Source organism: Manis javanica, chromosome 4, assembly GCF_040802235.1.
Source record: "Manis javanica isolate MJ-LG chromosome 4, MJ_LKY, whole genome shotgun sequence".
NCBI lineage: Eukaryota > Metazoa > Chordata > Mammalia > Pholidota > Manidae > Manis > Manis javanica.
In genome coordinates, this window is record NC_133159.1 from 176,008,619 (window position 1) to 176,033,988 (window position 25,370).

Below are 25,370 nucleotides of genomic sequence, written 5' to 3' on the forward strand. Positions count from 1 at the left end.
CCCTCCCATGTTGGAAGGAGCTCGGGCGCTCTTGCGGGCTCTTTCATAAGGGGACGAACCCCACTCACGATGACTCCCCCCTCGTGGCCTCATCACCCCCAGGAAGCCCTGCCTCCAAAAACCATCACACCGGGATTAGGTTTCAACATAAGAATTCGGGGGGGACACAGTCTACAGCAGGAAAGGCCTTTCACATAATTTTTTTAATTTTTAAATTGAGGTTTTTGTGTTGTACTGCTGTAACAGTGATAGGACGAAAATGAAAGACATGAGGCCTGCCCTCCTCCCCCATCCCACCTTTCTGCCCACGAGGGAGAAAATCACTGTGCTGAACTAAAGGCCTGCCACCCACGGCCATCCTTAACTGCACAGGGAGGCAGACCACCAGAGACCCCAATGCCCTGATCCGGGGCTGCTTGGCATCACTCTGTTTCTGTCTAGGCCCATCCTAAGGGGAACATCGTGCTGGGCTGGCCCAAGCCACGTGCCCATCAGCCGCCCCCTTCCCAGGCCTCACAGTCTGCAGCTCCCTTGCCTGCCCCCTACCTCTTTGCCTCTTTCATTAAGACAGGATTTGGCAAAGTCAGTAAATCCCCATCGGTTCATTTCCCGTTTACAGTACTGCATGAGCCTTCTCAATTTTATGAAAATACCCAGTTCAGGGAGTGGTTTGATGCATCTCAAGTTAACAAAGCTGCCGTGGGTTCAACCTGACAGGCTGTTAAAGAGTAAACACCCTTTTCATGAGCAATTATCTTGCTTTGCCTCCAAAAAGGGGGACAAATAAATCTGAGAGGCTGAACAAACAGAAATGGAAGTTAGAGAAGAGAGTTGGTTGGTAACCATCTCCTTCCCACCAACCTGAGAGTCTTGCTGCCCATCAGGTCCTAGAGGTACAATTACACCCAGGGTGGCGGCTCTGATGTTGGCAGGCCTTGGAACCTGTGCTCACATGGTCACGAACAACGGCTCAGCGAGGGCATCGCTACAGAGTCCCTCAAATGACATCTCGGTCCTGTCTGAACTTGCGCCCCAGCTCGTTTCTCCAGATGAAGTCACAGAGAGACTGACCCATTTCCTCTCATCCCATCACACTCCAACCACTTGAGGACAGAAAGGAGGTCCCGCGGCTTTCTGCACGCAAGCCCCCCTTTATCCCAGAGGGCCCATTTCACAGGTAAGAGCCCTCTGTCCCTGCCGCAGCCAGAGCCTACAGCTCAGACTACATCGTCCTGTTCCTGGGCCATCTGCTGAAGGCTGGGGCTTCATCCTAGGTGGAACGAACCAGACGCTGAAAAGGCCTCAAGCTGAATTCGCCCACCCAACTTCCAACAGCCTCTACAGCTGCTGGCTCACAAACTCCAACTGCAGTGAGCATTCTGAACCCCAAATTCCAGCCCCTCTGCCTCAGAAGACTATCTTCCCTGGGTGCTCTATCAGTGCTGGACGACGGCAGTAGGCTCAAGATCAACACCCGTTAACTCAGACCCCGTGAAGCATCCGCCATAGACCAAGTTGCTGCCCTTTCTGGGTCTGGTCAGCAAATTAATAGTGAGACCAATGGAAACCTTTAGTCTGTCTCAGTGAGGCTGGACAGACTCTTTGCAAAAACCCCTCTTAAATAGCAATATTTGTATTTAATGACAACAGCAATTAAAAGCACTTCTTACCTATTTCTAAGACCTTCTAAGATAAATTCCCCACTCATATCAATAGCAATAATTCATTTCTTTTAAACTGTCCTGTCAGGCTGATCTTCCTGCCAATTAGAGAAGTTCTAGGCATTAATGGCTATTATGCCCTCCGGAGCCCTTTCAAATTTTCTCCCTAGATGTTCACCCACCCACCACTCCCAAGCCATTCCCAGATCCTGGGATCTTCTCCATATTGAAAGCATATACAAGAACAAACATGAAGCAAAATGTTTAAAATAAAAACTACCGTTGCACAGTACAAATTGACCAATGACTATTTACACTGCCTAGAGAAAGCCCCTACATTCAGAGAGTTGACCAAATACTCTGTCACCTCCCCCCGACCCCCATCCCCACGGCCAGGACCAAGAGTTGTGACACATCATGAGTGCAAAGAGCCCTCTACAAGATACTGTCTCAGAAGCCCAGCTGGGCCCTGGTGGGAAGGGACCAATAAGACTCAGCAGGGGCTACACCAAGCTGCCGAGCCAGTTCTCCTTCTCCTGTCCCAGGGTTAGGGACACTGACGCAAGATCTTCCTGCCAGAGCAAGAAGAAGGCATCCCAGCAGTCAGCTCACACATCCCCAGGTAGATCTGGGAGCAGAATGTGGCAGCCCACATTAAGGACCTCTGGAAGCTACTATCATGTAGATATACTCAACAGGAAGGCAGCAAAGGGTTCAGGGGCCGGAAACTGACACACATTCAAGCTTCTGATGAAAAACATGGCACATGGTCCTTCCTCCGAGACAGTATCATGGCTTTCCATCCAACCATCAGATCCAGCTGTCTGATCCAGCTGTCTGGTCCTTCTGGAACACACGTCATCAGTTTCTCATTAGCCCCAGGGCCAAGTTCCCAGGAATCCTCCCTTCTCTTTATCCAGTTGGGAATTTAAGGCAAGAAAGAAGGTGGGTAGGCAGGGCAAAGAATGTCAGCCTACCTCCTGGGTATATGTCCAGCTGACTCCAGGGAGTCTGACCTAATCCTAGCTCACCGTATCCAACAGCAGAAATGGCCTCAATCTCGGTCTCCCCAGTAGGGTCCTGCTTGTGCCTCCTTCCTTGCTGGGTGAGCAGGGGATTCAAATACCAGCTCAGGTCTCCCACCTCTGGGGCTCACTGGGACGGAGAGTGGTAAGGCTGCATGTGCCTGAGCTGGGTTCTTACTGACATCGGTCCCTTTCTACTGCTAGTAACGCATTCAGACTACCTGGGTTTAGTGACAGTGCTTGGTTACAGTCTCATGGCTTGGCCTCGGTTCTCTGCATTCAGCACTCAGCCAGATTTCAGGCTGTGATTCACACCATCCCTCTCTATAAACAAGCGCATGCTCATTCCGCCAACCCAACCCACCAGTCCTATTTCAGCAAAAAAGCTTAAAATTTCTGGCTCATCCCCCATTCTGAGGCCTTTTTAGATTTTTTTGTTATTCTTTGTAACCCCTTAGGTGAGTTACATACAAGTGAAAGGACGAAAAACTGAAGCTAAAGTATATGCAAACAGTAAATGGCACAAGTGAGCTCAAACCTAGAGTCCTGCTATTTGGCCACCCCATCTCATCTTCCTGTTAATACGCCCTTGCCCATGTAACACTTTGTTAACGGTCTTAGGCTACAGTCAGGTGTGCTGTCATGTCCCTGACAACATCATAAGCTCTTTAAGGGTCAGACCATGATCACAGTCACTCACTTCTCCCAGTTTCCAGGTCCACTCGAATGCACCGTGCCACACTGCATACTGTCAGCTGCACTCTGTATTTATAATGAAATCTGACATTTAAAACCTGCATTTACCAAAACGTAACAAAGAGGATGATAAATCATGTTACTGAGAGCTTATTTCCCTTTAGGAAAAAAGTCACAATTCAATTCCTCTAAAAGCCCTAAAGGGCCTGAAATATTTACTTCCTGATCACTGACTACTTACCAGAGACATTAAGGGGTATATCAGGTTTGAGAGCGGTACTCACCAGGTGAGGCATCAACAGGTCAGCCAGATAGACGAAAGCAGCTCCAAGGGTGAAGCCAACGGCCACAGGGAAGCAGGCAAAGGCCCCAAAGGCCCCAGAGGACGCGGCCATCTCAACTGCGGGGGCCAGGAGGGACCAGTAGGAAGCTGCGAGCATGACCTGCAAACCATCACAGAGGGGACTTCAGTTGCTTTCTGTGGCCCACACTGAACCCTACAATTTTGCAAGTGTTAGAACTTTAAATGATGGTGGCAGGTACTACCCCAATCCAAGAAACCACCCTCAGAATTCTGGGAACCGATGTCTCAAGAACTCACTCTGGGGTAGGAGAGAGCTGAACCTTGGGGGGACAGAGTCTAGTTTGTTGTCATGCAGCCTTGTTAATGGTCAACCCACCTCCTGGGTACAGGAGTTGTCATCTAGGCTCTCATCAGTGTCCTCAACCAGCAGCAACTTTGCCCTCCCGGGGACATCTGGCAATGTCCGGAGACATTTTTGGTTGTTACACTAGGAACAGGGGAAGAAGATGCTGCTACTAGCATTTAATGAGGCCAAAGATACTGGTAACCACCCCACAGTGCACATCACAGCTCCCCACAACAAGACTCATCGGACCCCAAATGTCACTAACACTGCCAAGAAATCCTGTTTTAATTGAATACTTCCAGGACAAGCTGCTCACTACTTCAAGAGCTCCACTACATTATAAGACAACTCTAATTATTACAAAGTTCTTCCTTACAGTGACCTGAAATCGGTCTTCCTTTCATTTTTACCAATTAGCTGCTCTAGGTTCACTCTCTGGAGCACCAAAGACTGTGTCCTTCCTCTGTGACATGGGGCAGCCTTTGAAATATTTGATGACAACCAGTGTCATCTTGGCCTCATCAATTTTCTTATTTCTAAAGAGGAAGAAGGAAACTAATATTTATTGATCACCTACTATTTCCAGGGACTGAGCTTCACATTTGACAGCTTATTTTATTGTCGCAAAAAGCCTAGGAGGCAGATGCTGTTTTATTATTTGTAAAGAAACTGAATCCAGAAATCATTTGAATTTGAAGAGTTGAACCTAGAAGATAATCTGCACAAGGTCACAGGTCACACAGCCAAAAAGTGGCGGATCCGGGGCACTGAGCAAGCAAAACCATAAACACCCGCAAAGAGGGGAGAAAACCAAGAGAAAAGAGAAAAATAAAGTTGGATTCAAGTCTCATGAGGTCAGTTTGATAAAGGGTTCACCAGTGTTTATCAAATTAAACAGCCATCCAAAGCCATTTATTCCTACGGATGCCGTGACGTCCTCTTGACTAGAGAACCCCCACTACCCATGGTAACCATACAACAGTCATCACTGCATGTAAAATGTTGAATGGGTTTCTAAAAACGACTTAATTATACCTTGTCTTAAAAAAAAAATCTGCATCTTCCACCTCTAAAATAACATTCAGAGTGACAGAACCAGATATTACAAAAGCAATAATAAAGAACAAATCCGTTCAGAAAGTAATTTCCCTCCTGCCAACCGTCATCCACACAACAGTTGCTTGTTCTGGACCCAGTTCTCCCAGCAAAAGTCATGTGCCACCTGTAGAAAATTGCATCTGCCTCAGAATTGCATCATGCCAGGAAGCATGAAAAGGTGTCAACAGTTCAGCTGCATGAGACGGGCGGAGGAAGCTGAGGGCCCCCTGAGCTTGTTCATAACCAACAAAAGATGGAAACGGCCCAGGTGTCCATTAACACATGAATGGAGAAACAAAATACTCCATTCAATGGAATACTTTTCGGCCACAGACCTGAATGGGGCACTGACGTGTCGTATGGACCTCAAAACCATTATGCCCAGTGAAAGGCGCCAGACACAAAGGTCACGTACCTTACGACTCCATTTATATGAAAGGTCCAGAATAGGTAAATCCACAGACAGAAAACAGATTAGCGATCAACAGGAGGTCAGGAGAGACTGCTTAGTGGGTCTCTTTTGGGCATGAGGAAGTATTTGGCACTAGACAGAGGTGACGGTTGCACACTGTGAATGTACGAAATGCCACTGAATAGTATACCATAAAATGGCTAACATTACATGAATTTTCCCTCGATCAGAAGAAGTTGACCTGCCCTGACCAACGGTTACAACTCTGTCTTGCATTACTGCTCCTTGCCTTGGCCCAAGCATGTCCACCTTTGAAAAGACCCATCTTTCATGCCCTTTCTTCCAAGCACCTGAACTCCTTTGCCCGAGGGCACACATATAATGGATGGAAAAAATACAGGAATTAGAATCAGGTCCGTGTTGGAATCTTGGCTCTGCCACTAACAAGTTAGGTAGCCTGGGCAAATCATCTAAGCTCTCTGCAGTGGCTCAGTTTCAAAAACACCTGAACACCCAGAGACAGGGGCAATGATACTGTATAACAAGGTTGGTTTTAGAATTACATGGGGCGATGCATACACCACACCAATGCAGTTCCTGGCATGAATATGGGCTGAATCAGTGTTATGCTGGATTCTTCCATCTCCCTGAGCCTGCCTTCACTCCCTGTGAGCTCATCCTCCTCCCTACCTTCCTGCCCGTCCTCCACAGTGGCCCTTTTCCATTGCACTGGACTTATTATGTGTGTCCACATTCCCATGGGACCAGGATTAGGGCTGTGTGGATCATCTCTGCATCCTGGCACCACCCATCTGAATAGTCCTGGACTGACCAGCCATTCAGGAACTGTTGCCTAAAGGAGTTCTCTGTTATCCTTGCTAATGAAGGGGAGCCACGGGTAAAGAAGGCATAATCAGGAAGTGATTCACCCTCATTTGTTAGTATATTACCTAAATTTTAAAGTGATCTTACCTTCCAAATTAAGTATACATAGGCTCATACTCAAATGCCTTCACTCCTTCGACAAATAGTGGATGAGTAATTGTTTAAATAATGGAGTTTTTCTTGGGTGTGGAAAGAAGCTGGCATAGAATTTTCAGGGCTTCATGGATAATCCACTGAACAGGCTACTGACAGAATCGCACTCTCTTACAGATAAAAGGGACTTTAGGAGGCTGTGTAGTCCAAATGCGCCATTTAACAGATGGAAAAACCGAGACCCAAAGCGATTCACTGGCTTTCCCAAAGCCCCACAGCAAGCTAATGCCACCCAAAGCTGCCTGCACCACTCCCAGATCCAGTCAGCACCATCCTTTACCCCGACGCTGCGGCAGTCGTACACCGATGCAGTGGTAAGACCCACAGTGTAGAGGCAAGGGTTAAGTTGCTGCCTCTCTTATTACCAGGCAGAACATTCCAGAACCACAGCCGGGATCAATCAGCTTTAGCAATAACCAAATGTAATCGATTCCCTGGGTATTTCCCATGATTATGATATAAACTCCCCCAAGAAAACCCAGCACTAGGAAATATCTGGCAACTAATCAGCAGTGGTAATGACCTGGTTAAACATGTTCCTCTGTGAGCTAGTCAGACCTAGAACAGATGAATAGCCCATGGCTACCTTAGAGGTAGGGAAACAAGCCCGTATGTAACTCAGAACACAGTTCCCTCTTGGCAGCACAGCTGAAGCTGGGGGTTCAAAACAAAGCCTACTGTGTATTACACTGTCCAGTCTAGGGCTCTGAATTAAAGGCACACCTCCCTCTCTTGGAGGCTACACTTTAAAACGAGAACCCTATAAATGCACATGTCCTGGATTGGATCCTCAGAACAGAAGGACATTAGCAGGAAAACTGGTGAAATCCAACTAAAGTATGGAATTTATTAGGTACTAGTAATGTACCAATGTTAATTTCTTAGCTTTGACAAATGTACTGTGATTCTGTAAGATGTTCACATGAGAGGGGGCTAGAGAAGGGTATAGGGAATTCCCTGGACTATTTTTGTAACTTTTCTGAAACTCTAAAATGCTTCAAATACAAAGACCTTACTAAAAATGAATAGTGGTAAGTTACCAAGGCCTGAGAGAAGACTGCAGGAGACCACTTGAGCTGAGGGGCATGAACCATGCAAGCAGAGACTTAAAACCAAGAGCCCAAGTTTGCTATCAGCAAAGGGACTGGCCTGGGGCAGCACTGCTCTTTGTAGTCAGAGGGGACTGCGTCCCTTACATGCACGGTGCCTCCTTGAAACCTACAGCCTTCTCTCCGTAGTTCAGAGGGGTTGAGTAAATCACCCAAGGAGAGCTGGAAGTGGCAGAGCTGGGATTTGAAACCCAGGCCAGGCTTTTAATGCCAAGGCAGTGTTCCATCTCTTAGATGCTTGAAATTCCTTAAAAACAGTAATCTTCTCTATGGCACCTACTCAGTACATCTAATCAGAGAATAATTTCCCTCTGTAAGCAATTTTCAAAGTTGACTGTTTACAATAGCAATGTTTACTGTTCTACGTGTACATCCTAGTCCATTCTGGACTAGCACAAAATGTCAGTTGTAGTCTAGATAAACATGGCCAATCGAACAGAAGCTGCTCACTCTGGAACCCCCACTAGGGTGAAGGCAGAGGACAAGAAGGGCCTCAACCCCAGAGGAAAAGGCTGGGGAGACGAGTGGCAGCCACTGTGGCTTGGGGGCCAGAGAGGGGCAGGTGAGGGCTGAATGATGTTCCAAGAAGGCTCGCACCTGAGCCCAGCAGAGGAGACTCAGAGCAAGACGGTTCACCCCACAGGACCCCGTACCAGCCCTGGGACGGAGCAGCCCAGAGCCACTGGACACGGGAGGGCAAATGGGCAGATAATGAGGACTGGTGGGGAGCTGGAGGAGCCATCAGACCCAATTCTTCCTGTACCCCACGTGGCCAAGCACTGTCCCACCACACCTTTAGGAGACCACCCCACCACCACCACCACCAGCCAGGGGTGCAGGCAGCACACTGAGATCAGGAGCAAGTGCATGCCTGTGTGCTGACAGCGCCCAGTCTCAACTCAGCCTCGGCCCTGGCCCCCACGGCCCCCGGCTCCGCAGGGGCTGCTCCCACAGCCCCTCTAACCCAGATCCCTATGCGGGAGCCCCCAGCTCAGGCTCTAAGCAGCTGAAGGCTTTACCTCCCTTCTCAACAAGATACTTCAGTGCTGTTTTCACTGGCATGATGAAGTAAAACAGGAATGTCAAGGACAGGGGAGGGAAACAAAGGGAATCCCCAGGTGGTGGTGAAATCGTATGATGTCAGCACAACAGTTCAACAGGCCGGGGATCAAAAGCCCAGGCACGAGAGGGGCAGGAGGGCTCCCCAAAAAGCAAAATTATAGAGCTCCTGAGGTCTGAATGCATGCAGGAGAGATCTACACTTCTCGAGGGAGCCTGGTGGCTAATTAATGGGAGGGATCCCATTTACCTCTGGAAAACACAATAACTGCACAAGAAAGGAAATACATGAGTAATACTTATAGTCTTAACAATGTAAGCTATTTTTTATTGGCTCATTAATTTGCTTACTTATTGTGGTAAAATACATAAAATATAACACTTGCCATTTTTAAGTTTATACAATTCAGTGGCATTAATGACATTCACAAAGTTGTACAACCATCTCCACCGTTTCCAAAACTGTTTTACCAACCCAAACAGAAACTCTTACCACCAAGCAACAACTCCCCACCCTCACCTCATCTCACCCAGCCCTTGGGAACCTCTAACCTACTCTCTGCTTATGAATTTGCCTGTTCTAGATATTTCATATGAGGGGGATCACACAGTATTTGTCCCTTTGTGTCTGCATTACTTCACTGAGCATATTGCTTTCAAGGTTCATCCATGCTGTAGCATCTGTCAAAAGTTCCTTCCTTTTTATGGCTGAGTAGTATTCCACTATTAAGCCGTGACAACTGAACTAACCTAAGAAATATAATGTATCTATAGTGTAGGATGCAGGTGGAGATTAAGAGAACCAGATCCTCGTCCTCCACCCCCAGAAATCATCAGCTATGTTTAAAGCTGAAAAAGTCAAGAAATGGCAGAAGAAGCAAGCAGTTGAGAAATGGCTGCACTTTGCTTACAAGTCTACAGAACAACCTGGCTTTTTAAACTATATGTGCATATAACTTGGGGGAAATTATTTTAGTAAATTGATAATATTATTTAAAAATATGTAAACATATAAGTTTAATATATCATTTATATTACTGCTATAATATAAATTTATACAATTTACTTAATATATAATATATATAATATTTTAATTATAAAAATGTATTAAAAATTATTTTAAAGAAATTATTTATATTAAAATATAAATGTTAATTTGTTAATATAGTTATATTTTAATTTATCATATATGAATTGTTATCTATGTATATTATACAATTACATATAAATTATGTATATTATATTATAAATTATTTATATATAAATATATATTAATAAATTTATAACACTATAATGGAATATTATCCAGCCTCAAGAAGGATAAGTGAATATTATAGATAAGTTTACAATATAATTTTTGAATGTTTTAATAGAAGACCCTGATTTCACAGTGAAAATCCAATGAGAAAAAAGGACCATATGTGCAAAAACTCAATTTCAGAAGCATCTCCACATAATAATAAGACACCCAACTGGACTGTGTGTTTTATTGAAGGCTCCTAAATCATTTCACTTTGACCAGAGGTGAAAAGGGACTGGAGGAGACATTTAAAAGCAGCAGATATTTGCAAGCTCTTTCTCATGTGGCCTGAGAGTGAAATACCCCATTTCCCTTCTGTAGTTTCCAATACCTAGCAAAACACGTATAATCCTTTCTCCCAAAATATCGTGCAGAATGCCACAGGGATCCATACTTCATAATGCTATTAATTTCCCTCTGGTGTCAGAGGTACCAGCATAGAATAATCAAAACCAGTTGGCTAAACATCTAGTCCACCGCAGGCAAACCTGTTCTTTTCTACGTAAGGGCTCATTTTGGGACAAGTTCAGCTCTGAAAATATAAATGAATCTGTAAAGAGTTCCATAAGGGTTTCATCAGAATATTCTGGCATGATGGGTACAATTAAGCATGTCTTTTATGATAATAATGACAGTTTAAAGACTGGAAGAAAATCCAAGCCACAGAACAAAAGTTCCCTCTTAATAAAAAGGGGAGAGGAAATGATTGCATGTAGATAATTTACAATGCATTGAATATTAGTGTCAATCATTCAATGAGCTGCCTCTAAAGTCTAAAGTGCATGGAAGTCTACAGAAGACAGGAACACAGAGTCCAAAATAACAGCATCCAACTGAAGGCCTGTTACAGAGTAAGTTCTCCTTAAATGTTTATTGAAGCAAAGGCACAGGAACTCTAACCTCAAGAAAGCCACTGTATAATTAAGGAGTAGACAGAGTTGCAATTCATATAAATCAAGGCAATAATGATTCCAAAAATACAGAAGCTAAGAAATGTCTCTAACATCTGTCTCCAAATAAGATATAAAAATAATTTTAAAAGTCAATCAACAAGCACCTAACCAGTGACTACTACATGGCCGATATTATGGTAGATCCTAGGGGGCTATGATGGTGGGGTTGAGGGGAGAGGAGAAACAAAAGCTAATGTGAGTCCTGCCTTTGAGGAGCTGGCTTTGTACCATAGTAAGAGAGGCTACAGAAGACACCTGAAAGGTACAGCATTTGAAACAATAACTGAAGAAAGCCCGCAGTCATCTCAAGAAACCAGATGGCAACATTGTTAAAAAGTAAAATGTCAAAGGAAACATGGTGGAGGGCTTTGAAAAGTTGGACCCGGTTTGGAAAGGAAAACAAGGGTGGGACCTTCTAGCTGCAAAGAGCAGTGTGAGTGAGCTGGGAAGCCAGCATGCCAGAGCTTACGTTGTGGGGACTGCAGGGTGATCAGCCTGCCTCTTAAAGAGGGCATGTGTTGGGGGTACCAAGAGATAGTTGGATGCAATTAAGAAGCCTAGCAGAATGGCTTTGACTTCACATAACGGGCAGGTAGTTTCCAACTCTGGCTGCACACTGGAATCACCTGGAGCTTTGAAACTACAAAAGCCAGGGCCCCTCCACAACCTATGAGAACAGATCCTCCCAGACTGGAAACCAACAGGTGAAGGCCCACCCAGAACGGGGTCAGAGGGACTGGGAAGAAGGAAGAAATCTGCAGGTGACCCTCCAGAAGGAGGTCACCCATGTCCATTCAATATTGAGTCACCCATCAGAAAGCCATGATGGGCGGCCACATGAATTCTGCATTGAGTCAGCTTTCAAATTTGGCATATCAATTATGAGGCATGATTCAAGCATGAATCAAATTCACATGAGGGCTCTACCTATACCTAACTTCCTTTTACCAAAAAGACCTCATAATACACCAGCCTCATACAACTTTACAGAATGAAACCTAACAGCTCAAATATATAATCATTCACACTTCGCTTCAGTTACAGTTACAAACTGATGCAGATCTGCTTGAATGATCTGACTCTTGTCACCTACACCTACCAGCGGAGCTGATGGGCAGGGCCTTGGCCTACAAGTCCGTGTGCACTCTCCAAACTAGGCAAGAGCACTTGAACTTAAAAGAAAAACAAAAAAAAACTACCATATGACCCAGTAATTCCTCTCCTAGAGAGTTGTCCCAAGACAAATTAAAATATACAACCCCACAAAGGCTTAAACAACAGTGTTCACAGCAGCTTCATTCACAGCCCAAACCTGGAAAGGAACCAAATGTCCATCAACAGGAGAATAGATAACCACATTGTGGTGTACTTATAAAATGAAATCTTCCTTAGCAATAAAAGGGGAAAAACTACTGGTACCACAACAACATGGATGGATCTCAAAATCATTACATTGACAGAAAAAAACCTGACAACACTATGCATATATAGACACGAACACACACACACACATACACACTCACAGAGTGTATGATTGCATTTAAGCTTGAGAATATGCAAAACCAGTCTACGGTGGCAGAAATCATACTGGTTGCCCAGAAGAAAAGGCAGAATTTCTTAGGTAACAGCATCTCCCTCTGGGGTGACAGAAATGTTCTCAGTCTCACTTTGGGGGGTGGTTATAAAGGTATATACAACTGTCAAAACTCACTGTTCTGACACTTTAAGATATGGGAATATTATTAAAATATGTAAATTATATTCATTTTTTAAAAACTCTTAGGAAGGTTGCCCCAGATTCTAATGAGCCATGCACCTCAGGGACAGCATATTGGGTATTCAAGTTCTAGGATCCACCCTAAAATGGTCCCTCTGGGGACAGTTTTAGATCATGCAGCAGATTCACCAGATTCCTAGTGAGACCCAGGTCCAGAGCTGAGAGTCAGGCCATTCTTGAATATGTCACTGGTGAGGTCCTAGGAGATTCTTAAAAATAGTTTCTTAAGATATGTCAAAGAAATAATCAATCCTCCCATGTTTTCTTCCACCTGCTACCTCTATAGCTTTTCTTCTTCCTTCCTAATTACAACCCTTAAATAGAATTCGTGCCTCCTATCGAATTTACCGAGTATCATAATTCCTCCAGGTGGTAAAGATACCTCGAGACAAGTGCTGGGCATAGAAGCCACAGGGCATAAATCTGCAAAGAAGTAAAAAGCTAACCTTTGCAAACAGTATGGCTTCTCTCTCACTTACCAACTTTACATTTCCCTGTATGGCCCCGGAAGATGACTGGTTAGCCAGAGACGGGTAAGATTCCTCAAGGGAGGAACAACCTAAGACAGGCACACTCGCAGGGGGGCCATCAGGTGAGAAATTGGGGATCAACAGAGGTGAGGCTCAGAACCTCACCCCCCCTACTTTGAGAGAAATCTTCTGCATCCGTGGATGTTTTGTTGCCCTTGTCTAGCTTGGATTAACACACAGTCTACAGGCACACACCTGGTCATCTACATTTGCCCTCTTACAGCACTAAACTATGTTTTCCACCTTTATCTTGCATCTACCTACCACTTCAGCATTTTATTAAAAATAAAAATAATAATAATAATAAAGGGAGAAATGTGGGATCCACATATAAATCAAGTATAAAAATCAAACGAATATTCATATTTGACCTGATTGTTTATAGTTCATGATGCGTGATCAAAACCGAAAGTTTCTGTGATGACTGCCCTTGTACTGTTCACCATGTAAGAATTTATTCACTATGTAAGAATTTGTTCACCATGTAAGAACTTGTTCGTTATACTTCAGAAGATTGGAGACTGACGAGAATAAGGCTTGAGATGGATTAATGATTGTACATTGAGCATTGACCCCCCTATACTGAATTTTATTGTTGTTAACAACCATTTAATCAATAAATATGAGAGATGCCCTCTCAAAAAAAAAAAAAGTAGTTTCTTAAAGCAAAGACAATGACCCAAGACATACCTGGGCTTCAAATCTACTGACCAAAGACCTAATTCTAACTTCTCCTGCCAAAACAGAGGAGAAAAGCTGGAAAAGAGTTAGCCATCAAGCCCTGTCCTGCTCCAAACCTAAGTTCCCATCCATACTCCAAGTGCAACTGGACATTTACTAAGCAATTATGGGGTGTGAGATGCCCACCTGTTGGCAGGGACCTTAGCTACACCTAAAATATGATCACGGTGCTCCGAAGTCAAATAACACTTGGACTTCTTATTTGAGTTTGCCATTCAGCACCCACAGACCCATTATTTTAAATGACAGAGAGGTGCAAATACACCGATTAGTCTGGACCACTCAGGGCAGATTCAGACCAGCTATCTGAGGGAGGACTCCCAGAATCCTGCAACCTGCCAAAAGCATTACGTCCGTGTACAATTTAAAAGGGGGTTGGGGGAGGGGAGCATCCTTATTGAACCTTTTTACCAGCTGGTTTGAGAATGTAATGTTGCCCAAAGCAACCTCTCCTTGGCACCCAGCCGCCAATCCATCAGCACCCTCTCAGCTTCAGCCTAACGATGGACAATCGCACCAGCTGGTCAAGCCCCATCCTCCCCATGCCACCACTCGCTCACGCTCATCCAATCTGTCCCAGGTCTGGCTGGGAGGGAAGCAGCCCCTGCCAACATGTGGGAAGAGGAGGGAAGAGTGAGCTGTCTGTCTCCATGGGGAAGAAACTAAGATCTAGGTATGAGGAGTTTCTCCCACTGGCTGTTCTCCCTCAAGAAAGGGGACAAACCGCCAAGCTCCCGGTTTTGTGCCTTTCCCCTGGCTCAGAGGAAATTAGCCGTGAGATCTTCAGGGTCGAGAAGGAAAGATGCCATCCCTTACTGCAAATATAATCACATTTCATTTGCACCACTCATGAAAACACGGGCTCTCAAAGTGTTTTCTGTCCTGACCCACCTGAGGGGTGCAAGAGACTTCCAGCAGTAGTGGCAGTGATCCTTGGGAGATGGCGGGCAAGGAATTTTGAATCATGGGACAGAATCTCAAGAAGGGACTTGGATGGAGCATGAAAAAGCCCCCCACCTAGGGTTGCTTGACATAGCAAATAAAAATACAGAAAGCCCAGCTAAATTTGAATTTCAGATCAACAACATATTTTATTTTTCATTTGGGAACACTTATACTAAAACATCATTGTTTATCTGAAACTCAAATTTAACTAGTCGTATATATTTTATCTGGCAACCCTGACTAGCCCCGCCAGCCATTCTGGGGCATTTCTGCCCTTCTGGGGCGAATCTGCCCTTTTTTCCTCTCCCTCCCTCTCTACACAAGGCAATACAGCACAGTGGATAGAAGGCATGACTCTAGATCTAGTCAGGCTACTATTTAAATCCAAGCTTCCAGCTGGGAGACTTCAGGTAACAGTCATCTCTCCAGGGCTACTATTTCTGTGCATGGAAAATGGAAATAACAATAGAAATAATAGTGACACTCGTAAGTCAAATGTAATTAATAATAATAACAATAATATTTTCATAGAGACTGACCATACGCCAGGAGCTTCCTTAATCCTCCGAACATGGAGAGTTAGGCACTATTACCATCCCCACTTCGCATATGGGAAAGCCGAGGCAGAGAGGTTAAGTAAGTAACAACATCAGATAGCTTGTCAGCAGCAGAGCCAAGATTTAAACCCAGCCAGTGCGGCTCTCAGGCCCCCGCTCTTAACCACAACACTAACTCCGAGGTGGGGTTTATCTCTGACAACGATTATAAGGATTAAATGCAATACGCAAATGAAATGCTTAGCACAAAACCTGGCCTAAAAACTCTAAAAATACTAGATACTACATATGCTTATTTAATGTCTCTATTTTTACTATTTTCAGAGCAGATTATTTGAGAAAAGGGTTTAGATTAAAGCATAATCATCTAAATGCTAGAATTCTTAGGGAACTCTAAGTTCCTAAGGAACTGAAGCTCAATTTATCCATCCTGAAAACTACGTATATCCATGTGTGAAATGGATAATAAAATGTGTATGTGCATCAAGTATCTGCCGTGTACCAGATGAACCCATCCATACGCAAAACAAATGACAAGTGGACTTCATCTACAGCTGCCAAAGCGTCCCCTTATCTTCCCACCAGATCACTGACCCCCTAAATTTCAATCCAATTCACTAACATGCTGCATAGATGGGTCTGTTTTGGACACAGGTCTCTGTACAAAGTACTGTGCCACCAAACTGTGTGAGACAGTCGGCGCGGAGCCTGGGATCACAGCCCACCAGGAGCTCAGAGTTTCAGGGAGAATGCACCCCAAAGTCAAAGGCATTGCACCCAGAAGTCCAGACAGGAGAGATCCAGGTTGAACTTCACACAGAGAGTGCTGTACCAAAGGGTGCAGGAAGGCTGCTGAGTGGGTCACGGCAAGGAGATGAAGTGGAAACAGGGTGCTCCGGGAGATGCAGGGCACGTTCAGGGGACAGGAAAGGTCACGGAGGAGCACAGGCAGGAGTGGACACATGACGAGAAGCATGAAAAGGAGACGGGAACAAGCAAGGAGAGTCAGGAATGCTGGGAAGAGATGTCTACGCTTTATTCAGTAAGAAAGGGAGAGCCATGGAGAGCTCGTTGGGGGTGCATGAAAGCACCTCAAATCCGATTTAGGAAGATGATTCTGGGGGAGCAGCATTAATTAATTTAGGAAATAGTTACTGAGTGCCTAGCTGCTGCCCAGCACTGAGGATTGCAAAAAATAAGACAGGCAAATTCTCTACCCAGGGATGATGCACACTCTAGTAAGAGCAGACACGCAATTAACAAAAAATAAATAAAAAGGAAATTTCAGAGAACAATGAATCATAGGAAGGAAATATAACAATGTCCTGGGTAGAGAGTGACAGGGAGGGAGGAGTTACTTTACTTGGGTAGTCAGAGAAGGCTTCTCTGAGGAGGTGACATCTGAGCTGAGACCTCAGTGATGAGAGGCAGATACTATACAATTCCAAGTAGAGAGAAGGGCAGGTGAAGGTCCTAAGGTTGGAGCAGGCTTGTGACAAAGAAAGGCGACCATGGCTGAAGCGCAGTGGCTAAGGGAGGAAGGGGCACCGGAGAAGGAGAGAGGAAGGCAGGCCCCTCACAGACTTGGGGGAGTGGATTTGATGCCTTCAGCAGGGAGGGAGGGGGGCTGCATGGATAAAGGAGCGGAGATGGTGTGGGTGGGCCACCTCAGGATCGCCAAGTGAGGTGGAGGTGCCCCATACCTGGAGGGGGCACTGCAGGTGAGGAACGATGGTCACACGGGAGGTGCACTTTGGAGGGACAGGTGACAGGGCTTGTCAGTGGAACGCATGAGGCAGAGTGGAATAAAAAGAGAGTGAATGCGTTTCCTGTGGCTGCTTAACAGCATACCACAAAGCCGGTGGCCTAAACAACAGGACGCATTCTCTCACAGTTCTGGAGGCTAGGAGTCGGAAATCAAGGATCTGCAGGGCCATGCCCCCTGGGAAGGCTCAAGAGAAGAAACCTTCCCTGCCTCTTCTAGCCTCTCGTGGTTGCTAGGAGTCCTTGGCTCATACACCCGTCACTCTTGTCATGTGGCCATCTTCTTTGTGTGTGTCTGTGTCCAAATTCCCTCCTCCTCCTAGGACACCAGTTATATTCACTATGGAATCCACCCTAATGCAGTATGATTTCACCTCAACTTGATTATATCGGCAAAGAGCCCAATTCCTGATAAGATCAAATTCACAGGTTCTGAGTAGACAGAAATTTGGCAAGGGGGCGTGCAGGGAGGTCAGGGGGCACGCCATTCAACCCAGTACAGACAAGAATCGGGATGACTTCCAAGTTTGGGGCCTGTGCAACTCAGTGGAAGACGGTGCCCTTGACTGAGAAGAAAAGGCTTGAGGAGAGCAGACCAGAAGACAGGATGGAAGGAAATGAGGTGGGATGGTCAAGAGGTCTGTGCTGGACTCGTCGAGCGCAAGCCGTCCATCAGACGGCTGGTTAGAGATGACAGGTGTAGAGAGGACAGGTGACGTCGCAGGCAAGGAGACCCACGAGGAGGCTACAGTGGCAACTGCTGACTTGAGCCAGGGTGGGGGCCCCTGCAGGGTAAGAAGGGGGGCCGGGTACAGCCGGCGGGTGCACTAAGGGCTGGATAGAGGCTGAGGGACAGGGAGAAACTCAACACGTTAAAAGGGTGACTTCAAAGCCTCTGATGCAAATAAGAATGTAGAAATATAAACTGGGCAAAGGATGTAAATAAGCAACTCATCACCAAAGGGCACTAAGGAACTATTAAAACATTTAACCTCATCTGTGATCAAACAAGAGTCAGGGACATGTGTATTACCAGTCTTAGGGAAAAGACTCAAGAATCAAACAGACTGGAGCGGCAACCCCAGCAATGTCCAGGCACGTCACATGCCCATCGGCTTCAGTTATGTCATCTGTTATTCCAGTGGGAATAACAGCCCTAGCTCACTGAGTTGTGAGAACTAAATGAGCTAGCACATATACATGGTACGTATTAGGCACTCAAAATGCCAGCTAGTATGAATACAAGGCACCATTTTTTTACTCAGCCAGAAATTGTTTTTAAATGCACATCGCCAGTGTTACTGTGGGAGATCACAATAAGCAACTGGGGGAAACAGAAGGCTCTCAGAGGGAACCCAGAGAATTCAGGGAGGCACATCCATAAAGAGAAAAAGTTACCACTGTATCAGAGAGCTGCGGATGTACGGAATAAGTCCATGAAAAGGACCAGGATGCTGTAGAAAAACAACAGGAAGAATGAGACTTTTCAGAAACTGAAACCATAAAAACAACAGAAGAAACATTCGCTCTTTTCATGGAGTTAAAGGCAATGAAATTTTCCACCATGCAGAACAAAACAGCAAAGAGCTTATAAAAGACAGAGAGAAAAGAGAGGAAAATGAGAGGCTCGGTCCAGGAAGTCCAATAGCCATCTAATCAGCCTCATAAAGAGAGAAGTGAAGACCAGCAGGGATGCTATTATAGGAGCAGAAGATAACATTCACCAGAACTGAAGGACGCTGGTTTCCCAATCAAGAAATTGCAGAATAAATCTAGAAATGTGGGAGAATATTTCTTAAGAAACAGACAAAAGTGGTTACTTCTAGAAAAATGGACAGGGCCATGGGAGATGGAGGAGAGGACCACTGTTTTTTTTCTTCTTCTAAGCCTTTTATTAACATTAGCTCTTTCTAGATGTGTGCATCTATTACCCTGATAAAAATAAAAAGTGATTCCAAGCCTCGAGCCCAACTTAAATGTCCAGCAAATCATTGGCTAAAAATATCACGGTTATGTGTGCAGGTCAGTGAACTTCAATTATACCTCAATAAGGGTGAAGCAAATATTATTAAGGTCAGTTTGGGGGGTGGAGTACCATGCAACCACAAAATTAACAGGAGAAAGTTCTGGATATATTAAGTGAAAGAACATGTTTGAAACCTTAGGTACAATATGATCCCATTTCTTTTAATTATGCATGAACGAAGAAAGTACAGATCATGCTGCTGAGAGGAAAGGTTTTGGAGGAGTCTGTATGGTGAAAATAACTAACTGAGGATGAATACAAGGGCCACATTCTGGGGGAAAATGATCCCGAACCACAATACCTAAGTTCGCTGACTTATCTGGATTCCAAATTTCTCAGGTGTCCTCCACCTATTTCCCTTGATATGAGATAATAATAATCAAGGCGTACTGGGTATTCACTGTGCTGTAAGTGCTTCAAGTATAGCAACCATCTAATCTGTACAACAGCCCTATGAACATGTTAACTCCATGTGACAGATGAGGAAGCTGAGGCTTACAAAGTCCAAGGGGCTGGCTCAAGCTCACACAACTAATACACGGAGAAACCAGGATCCAATCCAAGAGAAGTGACCGCAGACCTCACTGCAATATGAGCATGTGTCCCAACGCCCCCCACCACCCTTAGTTTACCCACACACCCAACAGTTTGAGGTATGTCCTGCTGTGGCTGCATCCTGAGAAGTTCATCATAATTAAATAGTGGGGAAGTTTTCAAAGTGCTTCAGAGAGCTGATGAGCTACACTCAGTTAGTTTCCTCTGTCATTGAAAGAATCTGCAAAACCGATTTCCTTACTGACTCAGCAGGTAGGGTTTCTCACCGCCCATTGTGAGATTTCATTCTGATGTTCCAGGGATGCAATCAGTGCACACAAAAAGGTCTGGAGAAGTTGGGCTGGGCCTAAAGGCAGCCAACCCCAATGAAAACATCTAATGCACATGCCCACATTCATTTAACACTTTTTAAAAAAATATGTTTGTGTGCCAACTACATTCTGGTCCCTGCACTATGGCCCAAGTCTCAACAGTAAAAAAGACAGCCCTGCCTTCTAGGTGCTTCTAGTTTAGAAAAGAAGAGAAATGGACACGCAATTTTAGAATGTGGAGATAGGCACTATCACAGGGGAAGAATGGAGAACCACGGAAGTTTGTGAAGGCACTGGTTCCCCTCGGAGGGGACTGGGAGGTTGAGAAGGGGGAAAGGAGATGCTGTGTTTCCTTAAGGGGTGAACTCTCAAGGGCAAGGATCTGGAAGAGATCAGGTTCCCAGAGAGACAAAACCCCAGGGCTTGGGAGCCCAGGTCCATAATGAGAAAGCCAAGTTAGAGTAAATGACAGGTAAATTCTCCCTTGACCAAGCTGGCAACCAGTCACCTCCCAGTCAGCCTGTGCAGAGCCAAGGGCAATCCTACTCCCAGCCAGGTGGCTGCTGACTCTCTCCAGCAGGGAGGGCTCCATCCTCCACGGCCACATGAGATGAGGCCCCACTTAAGGTGCTCCGCATTGGCTCATGAAATGGAACAGTGAGAGTATGAAAATATTTAGGCACACTAAGGCTCTCGAAGGAAGCACAGGTCCGGAGGCAGGTGGGCCCCATCTTTCCTCTTCCATCCATCCATCCATCCATCCATTCATCCGTCTATCCATCCCCCTTCCCACCCATCCACTCACTCATCCAACCATTTGAGCATTTATTTGTGTACTACATCAAACAAAACTTCCTGAGAGCCTCCCACACGTCAGAAATACTTCCTTAGCATCTTCACTCATTTGCTTTTTTAAAGACTGCAATACTCATGACTCCCAGCCCTGCCGGGCACACTCCATCCTCCTCCTGACCTTCAGCACATGTACCTCTGTCTGGCATACTTTATATTCTATTGCACAGCTTGTTTACCATGTGCCTTTCTCTGCTGGAATGGCAGTCCCTGAGGACAGGACTTTTTGGTTGCCTGGTCTACTCTGTCTATCCACAGTGCCTAAAACAGAGCCTGGCACACCTTGGGGAGACGAGGGGAGCCACTGGAGGTGCCCCTCTTTTCCCCACTGCCCTAAGCCTCCCACTGACGGATCTAAGGAGGCTGGCATGGGACGCAGCACACCTTTCATCTCTTACATGCAAATAACAAAACCTACAGCTACAGGATTATGCAGAGGATCAGATGAGGTAATGGATCAGAAAGTGCGGTGAAAAGTATGAAGAAATAAACCAATGTTACTTAATAATATTTGGAACCCGTGAGCCCATCAGATGCAAGGTTCCCTGCAGTCAGCTCACGGGCGCACCCCACCCCACGGATCTCTCTGTGCATAATCACCAAGTGTTCCTCAGATTCGAGTCCATAATCCACTTAAAGCTTATGCACAGGCAGTGGCCGTGCCCCTTCCTCCTGCCTTAAATACAATACTAATCCATTTTCCCCTTGTTTACGAGTTTAACAAATATATATTTTTTCCACCCTCCTGGGAAACTAACTCACTTAGCCCAGGGCTGTCATGGTTAATTCTTCACAAGAAGACCAGAGCTTCAGAAACTAAGAGAAGTTTCCAAAGAAATGCTACAGAAAAAAAAAAGGAAAGGAAATCTGTGCCTAGGTAAGTGTAAAAGGCTTCCCTCCACCTCCTTGCCAAATGCACAGTTCTCGTGGTGCTGAATCTCCATGGGCCTGTGGGTTCTATTCCGTTTGATGTTTGGCAAGTCTGGAGAAACAGCTCACAGCCCAGAGCCAAAGTCAGATGTGGGATTAAACGCCAGGGCACCCTGACAGCAAGATCAGCTGCCCCAGTAAGCTATGAAATGCCTCCCTGACGATCTGTTCTCTCTTTGCTCTGGGAGGCAGAGGAGCATTAAACAGTCACGACCTGATTTTCCCTCCCACCATTCACACAAGGCAGGAAGGGAAGGGTTTCCATCTCACTGAAACCCTGAGATGCTTGGAGGTTACAGGACTCACTGCAAAGCTCCATCCTGCATCCGCCCCTGAGGCCGACAAACCTCTCCAGGCCCAAGGAAAGGCAGCAAGCAAGGACTCTCAGCTCACGACTGGGGCTCCTCTGGCCCCCAGGTTTCTCCCCACAATGAGGAAGAAAACCCAGTTTGTACTACCCCTCTGCAGACCCACACGCCTGCCCGAGAAACACCAGGACGGACTTCCTCTCCAGCGCTCTGCCCTTCGCATAAAGCTCTTTATATCCATCAATTACATGCATAAAATGAGGCAGACTCCCCTGCAAAAAGGGAAGATGATTAATGCCTGAATTTGAAAGGGAATTTTTTATCTTTAAAAAAAAAAAAGCAAAAGTAATCCAGGTGCAGGCTAACAAAACCAAGCAAAGCTGACAGGTAGAACGTAAAAGGCAGCATTTCTCCCCGGCCTTCCGAGTCCACAGCCTAGACTCAGCCACTCTCGAGGTCATGTGTCCTCTGCAGGACAAGATTCTAGGGGGATTACATCACTGTTCGTCACAGAATGCCACCTCCCCCAGCAGCTAATTCTTGCTTCCAGAACAAAGTAACCCTGTACTGGGAAGAATTTAACCCAAATCCTTTCCTCTTGGGAGACCAGAACTCTTACAACTAATCTGGTTCCATAGAGATTTTGCTTCTCTGCTGCTTACAGAGGACAAGTTAAGCTTATGTGAGTCTTCATGCTTCTTCCGTGGATGTTCAAGGTAGCAAACTGAATGGAAACTGAGAAAGCCACCATTTCCTCCCACTGGGTGGGTGTTGGTGCCCAAATGGAAGAGGAGAGGCAGGATGGAGAAAACAAGGCAAACAGGTGACCCAGTGTTGGGGGGCAAAACTGAAGGCAATAAAAAAGGAATACTGATTTTGTAAGTGAGGACTGTCCACAGGTGTCACCTGTGCAGGGGAGGTGGTAGGTGGCCGGCAGAGCCACGATATTTTGCAGGCTCCTCCCACCAAAAACCGAAGAGTATCTCCCCACCTCCTGAATCTGGGTGGGCCTTGCAACTTGCTTTAGCCAATAGCATGACAGAAGCTCCAGAGTCCAGGCCTCCTGAGGCCTGCGGTTCCTGTCTGCACCTTGTTGGAACTCCTCCACCACCATGGCAAGAAGCCTGGGCTACCCTACTGACCCGGGAGCCACTGTGGGGACAGGGACCCAGACAGCAGGTAGCAAGGAGGCCCCAGACCTGAGAGTGAGGCTGTCGTACACCCTCCGGCCTACGAGCTGCCAGAGGCCCAAGGCCTTGTGAGGGACCCCCGGCAAGGCCAGAAGAACCATCCCGCTGAGCCCAGCCGACCCAAAATCATAAGAAATAATAAACTGTTGTTGACTTAAGCCGCTGAGTTTTGGGCTGGTTTCTGTCTGGCACAAGGAACGTGAGGAACATTTGCTGTATCCTGAGTGTGGGTCCATTGTCTATAAGTTGGCTATCCAACTTCCATTACACCTATTTTGGCAACAACATCTCTGTTTTGCTTCAGAAGAACCATCTCTTCCCTTATTACTGGTCATTATTAGTCTTTGCTTTTTATCTAATGGGGGAGGAGGTGACAGAGCATGTGGCCCAGGCCTGGCCAATTAACACCTCCATGGCAACAGGGATTAGCATTCAGGGATGAACTCACACCCCAAGTCAGGCCAGTAACTCCCTGCCCATGAAACTCAATTTCAGGACCATCTGAGCTACGGAAGTAGGGCTCCTCCTTCTTCTGGGCACCAACCCAAAGAGGATGCAGATAGACTATCCGCACAGCGGCAAACAGGGCCAGGAGATGGAGAAACCCAGGTGCCAGTGACACCCTTGGACCCAGAGCCTAGCTGTATCTGAGGCGCTGCATGCCTGGATATTTTAATTGTATGACTAATACATTTCCTTTCTTTCTATGCTAGACTAAGTTAGGTTTTCCATCATTCATGGCCCCAAAATGATCTCCACCAGCCCTGGCTGATACAGAGATGGAAGGACTTATCTTTTATTGTATACCCTCTGTACGGCTTGAATTTCTTACCAAGTTCATGTATTACCCCTCCATTTTGAATGAAACTAGTTAAGAAAGAACTCATTTTAGAAACAACACATACAAAATGTGCTCTATGAAAGTAAACAATAATAGCATAGAGCTCAAAGTTCCTTGCATCTACATGAAGTCTTATGAACAGAGGGCCAGTGTATTCAATTACAAATACAATTATCAATTACAATGTATTCAATCACATGGCCGATGAGATATAAGTGTAGCTGTCATGCAGGACTTGCAGGGAATCTCCTTCATCCTGCCATTTCACTACCTGGAGGACAGATGTGATGACCTGACCTCCAGCAGCTACCTTGGGCCAGAAAGACAAAGGCTCCCTTCCCTTTTGAGGTAAAGCAGTGAATAAAAATGGAGTCTAGATCCCTGGTGACACTCCATGGACCTACTTTCCCAGCCACAGTCTCTGGATTTCCTCTGCATGAGAGGAGTCTTCCTTGTTTTAGCCACTATTTTTCAGGCCTCAGTTACTCTCAGTCAAATCTAATCCTAATGGATACAAATCACCAAAAGCAGAGAAAGCAGCAGAAAGCATCACCGTCAGTACAACTAGTTGTAGGTGTCTGGTTGCCATGGAGACTATCCCAACATCCAGATTCCAATATATGAACCCACTCAAATGAGAAAGGCCTGAGATAAACCTCAGAGACCCCCGCCTCCCTGTTTCTGATAGAGTCCCCCCCGAGCCCATAAACCAGGATGGTGATGTCAAATTCTCCAACAGCCCCAGGGGCAGTGGCCCCAGGAACCCAGTACCTAAGAGAGGCCTGAACCTCTGCGGCTGCCTTCAATCAAAGGACTGCCAGTGCCCTCAGTTCTCCAGCAGGAGTGTCCTCTGCTCTCCCCTTCCAAACTCCTCTGCCTCTGCCCAGAGTCAAGGCTTCTAAGAGTCAAGGCATCACGTGAAGTAACCCAGGAGCCTCCAATCTGCCTCCCCCTGCCAGCCCCACCCCTGCACAGCCCCTATGACCCTACTATCTGCCACCAGCAGAACACACTTCTCAAGGTCCAGCTCTGATCACAGTGC

General features: G+C 45.9%; 1 protein-coding gene across 13 annotated transcripts in view; it reads right to left on the reverse strand.

Annotated features, from left to right (window-relative positions):
• The window catches only part of SLC39A11 (solute carrier family 39 member 11), a 369,910-nt gene that overhangs the window by 264,260 nt on the left and 80,280 nt on the right, over window positions 1-25,370 (reverse strand). For 7 of the 13 annotated variants that reach the window (XM_073235864.1, XM_073235868.1, XM_073235865.1 and 4 more), the window contains exons 4-5: window positions 4,063-4,173; window positions 3,667-3,825 (exon numbers count right to left, since the gene is read on the reverse strand). The exons of 2 other annotated variants lie outside the window; for them this stretch is intronic. In XM_073235864.1, coding sequence (XP_073091965.1) covers window positions 3,667-3,825; window positions 4,063-4,173 — 270 coding nt within the window. The remainder of the gene's footprint in view (window positions 1-3,666; window positions 3,826-4,062; window positions 4,174-25,370) is intronic. 4 more of the 13 variants (XM_073235871.1, XM_036997239.2, XM_036997235.2 and 1 more) reach the window with 1 other exon arrangement.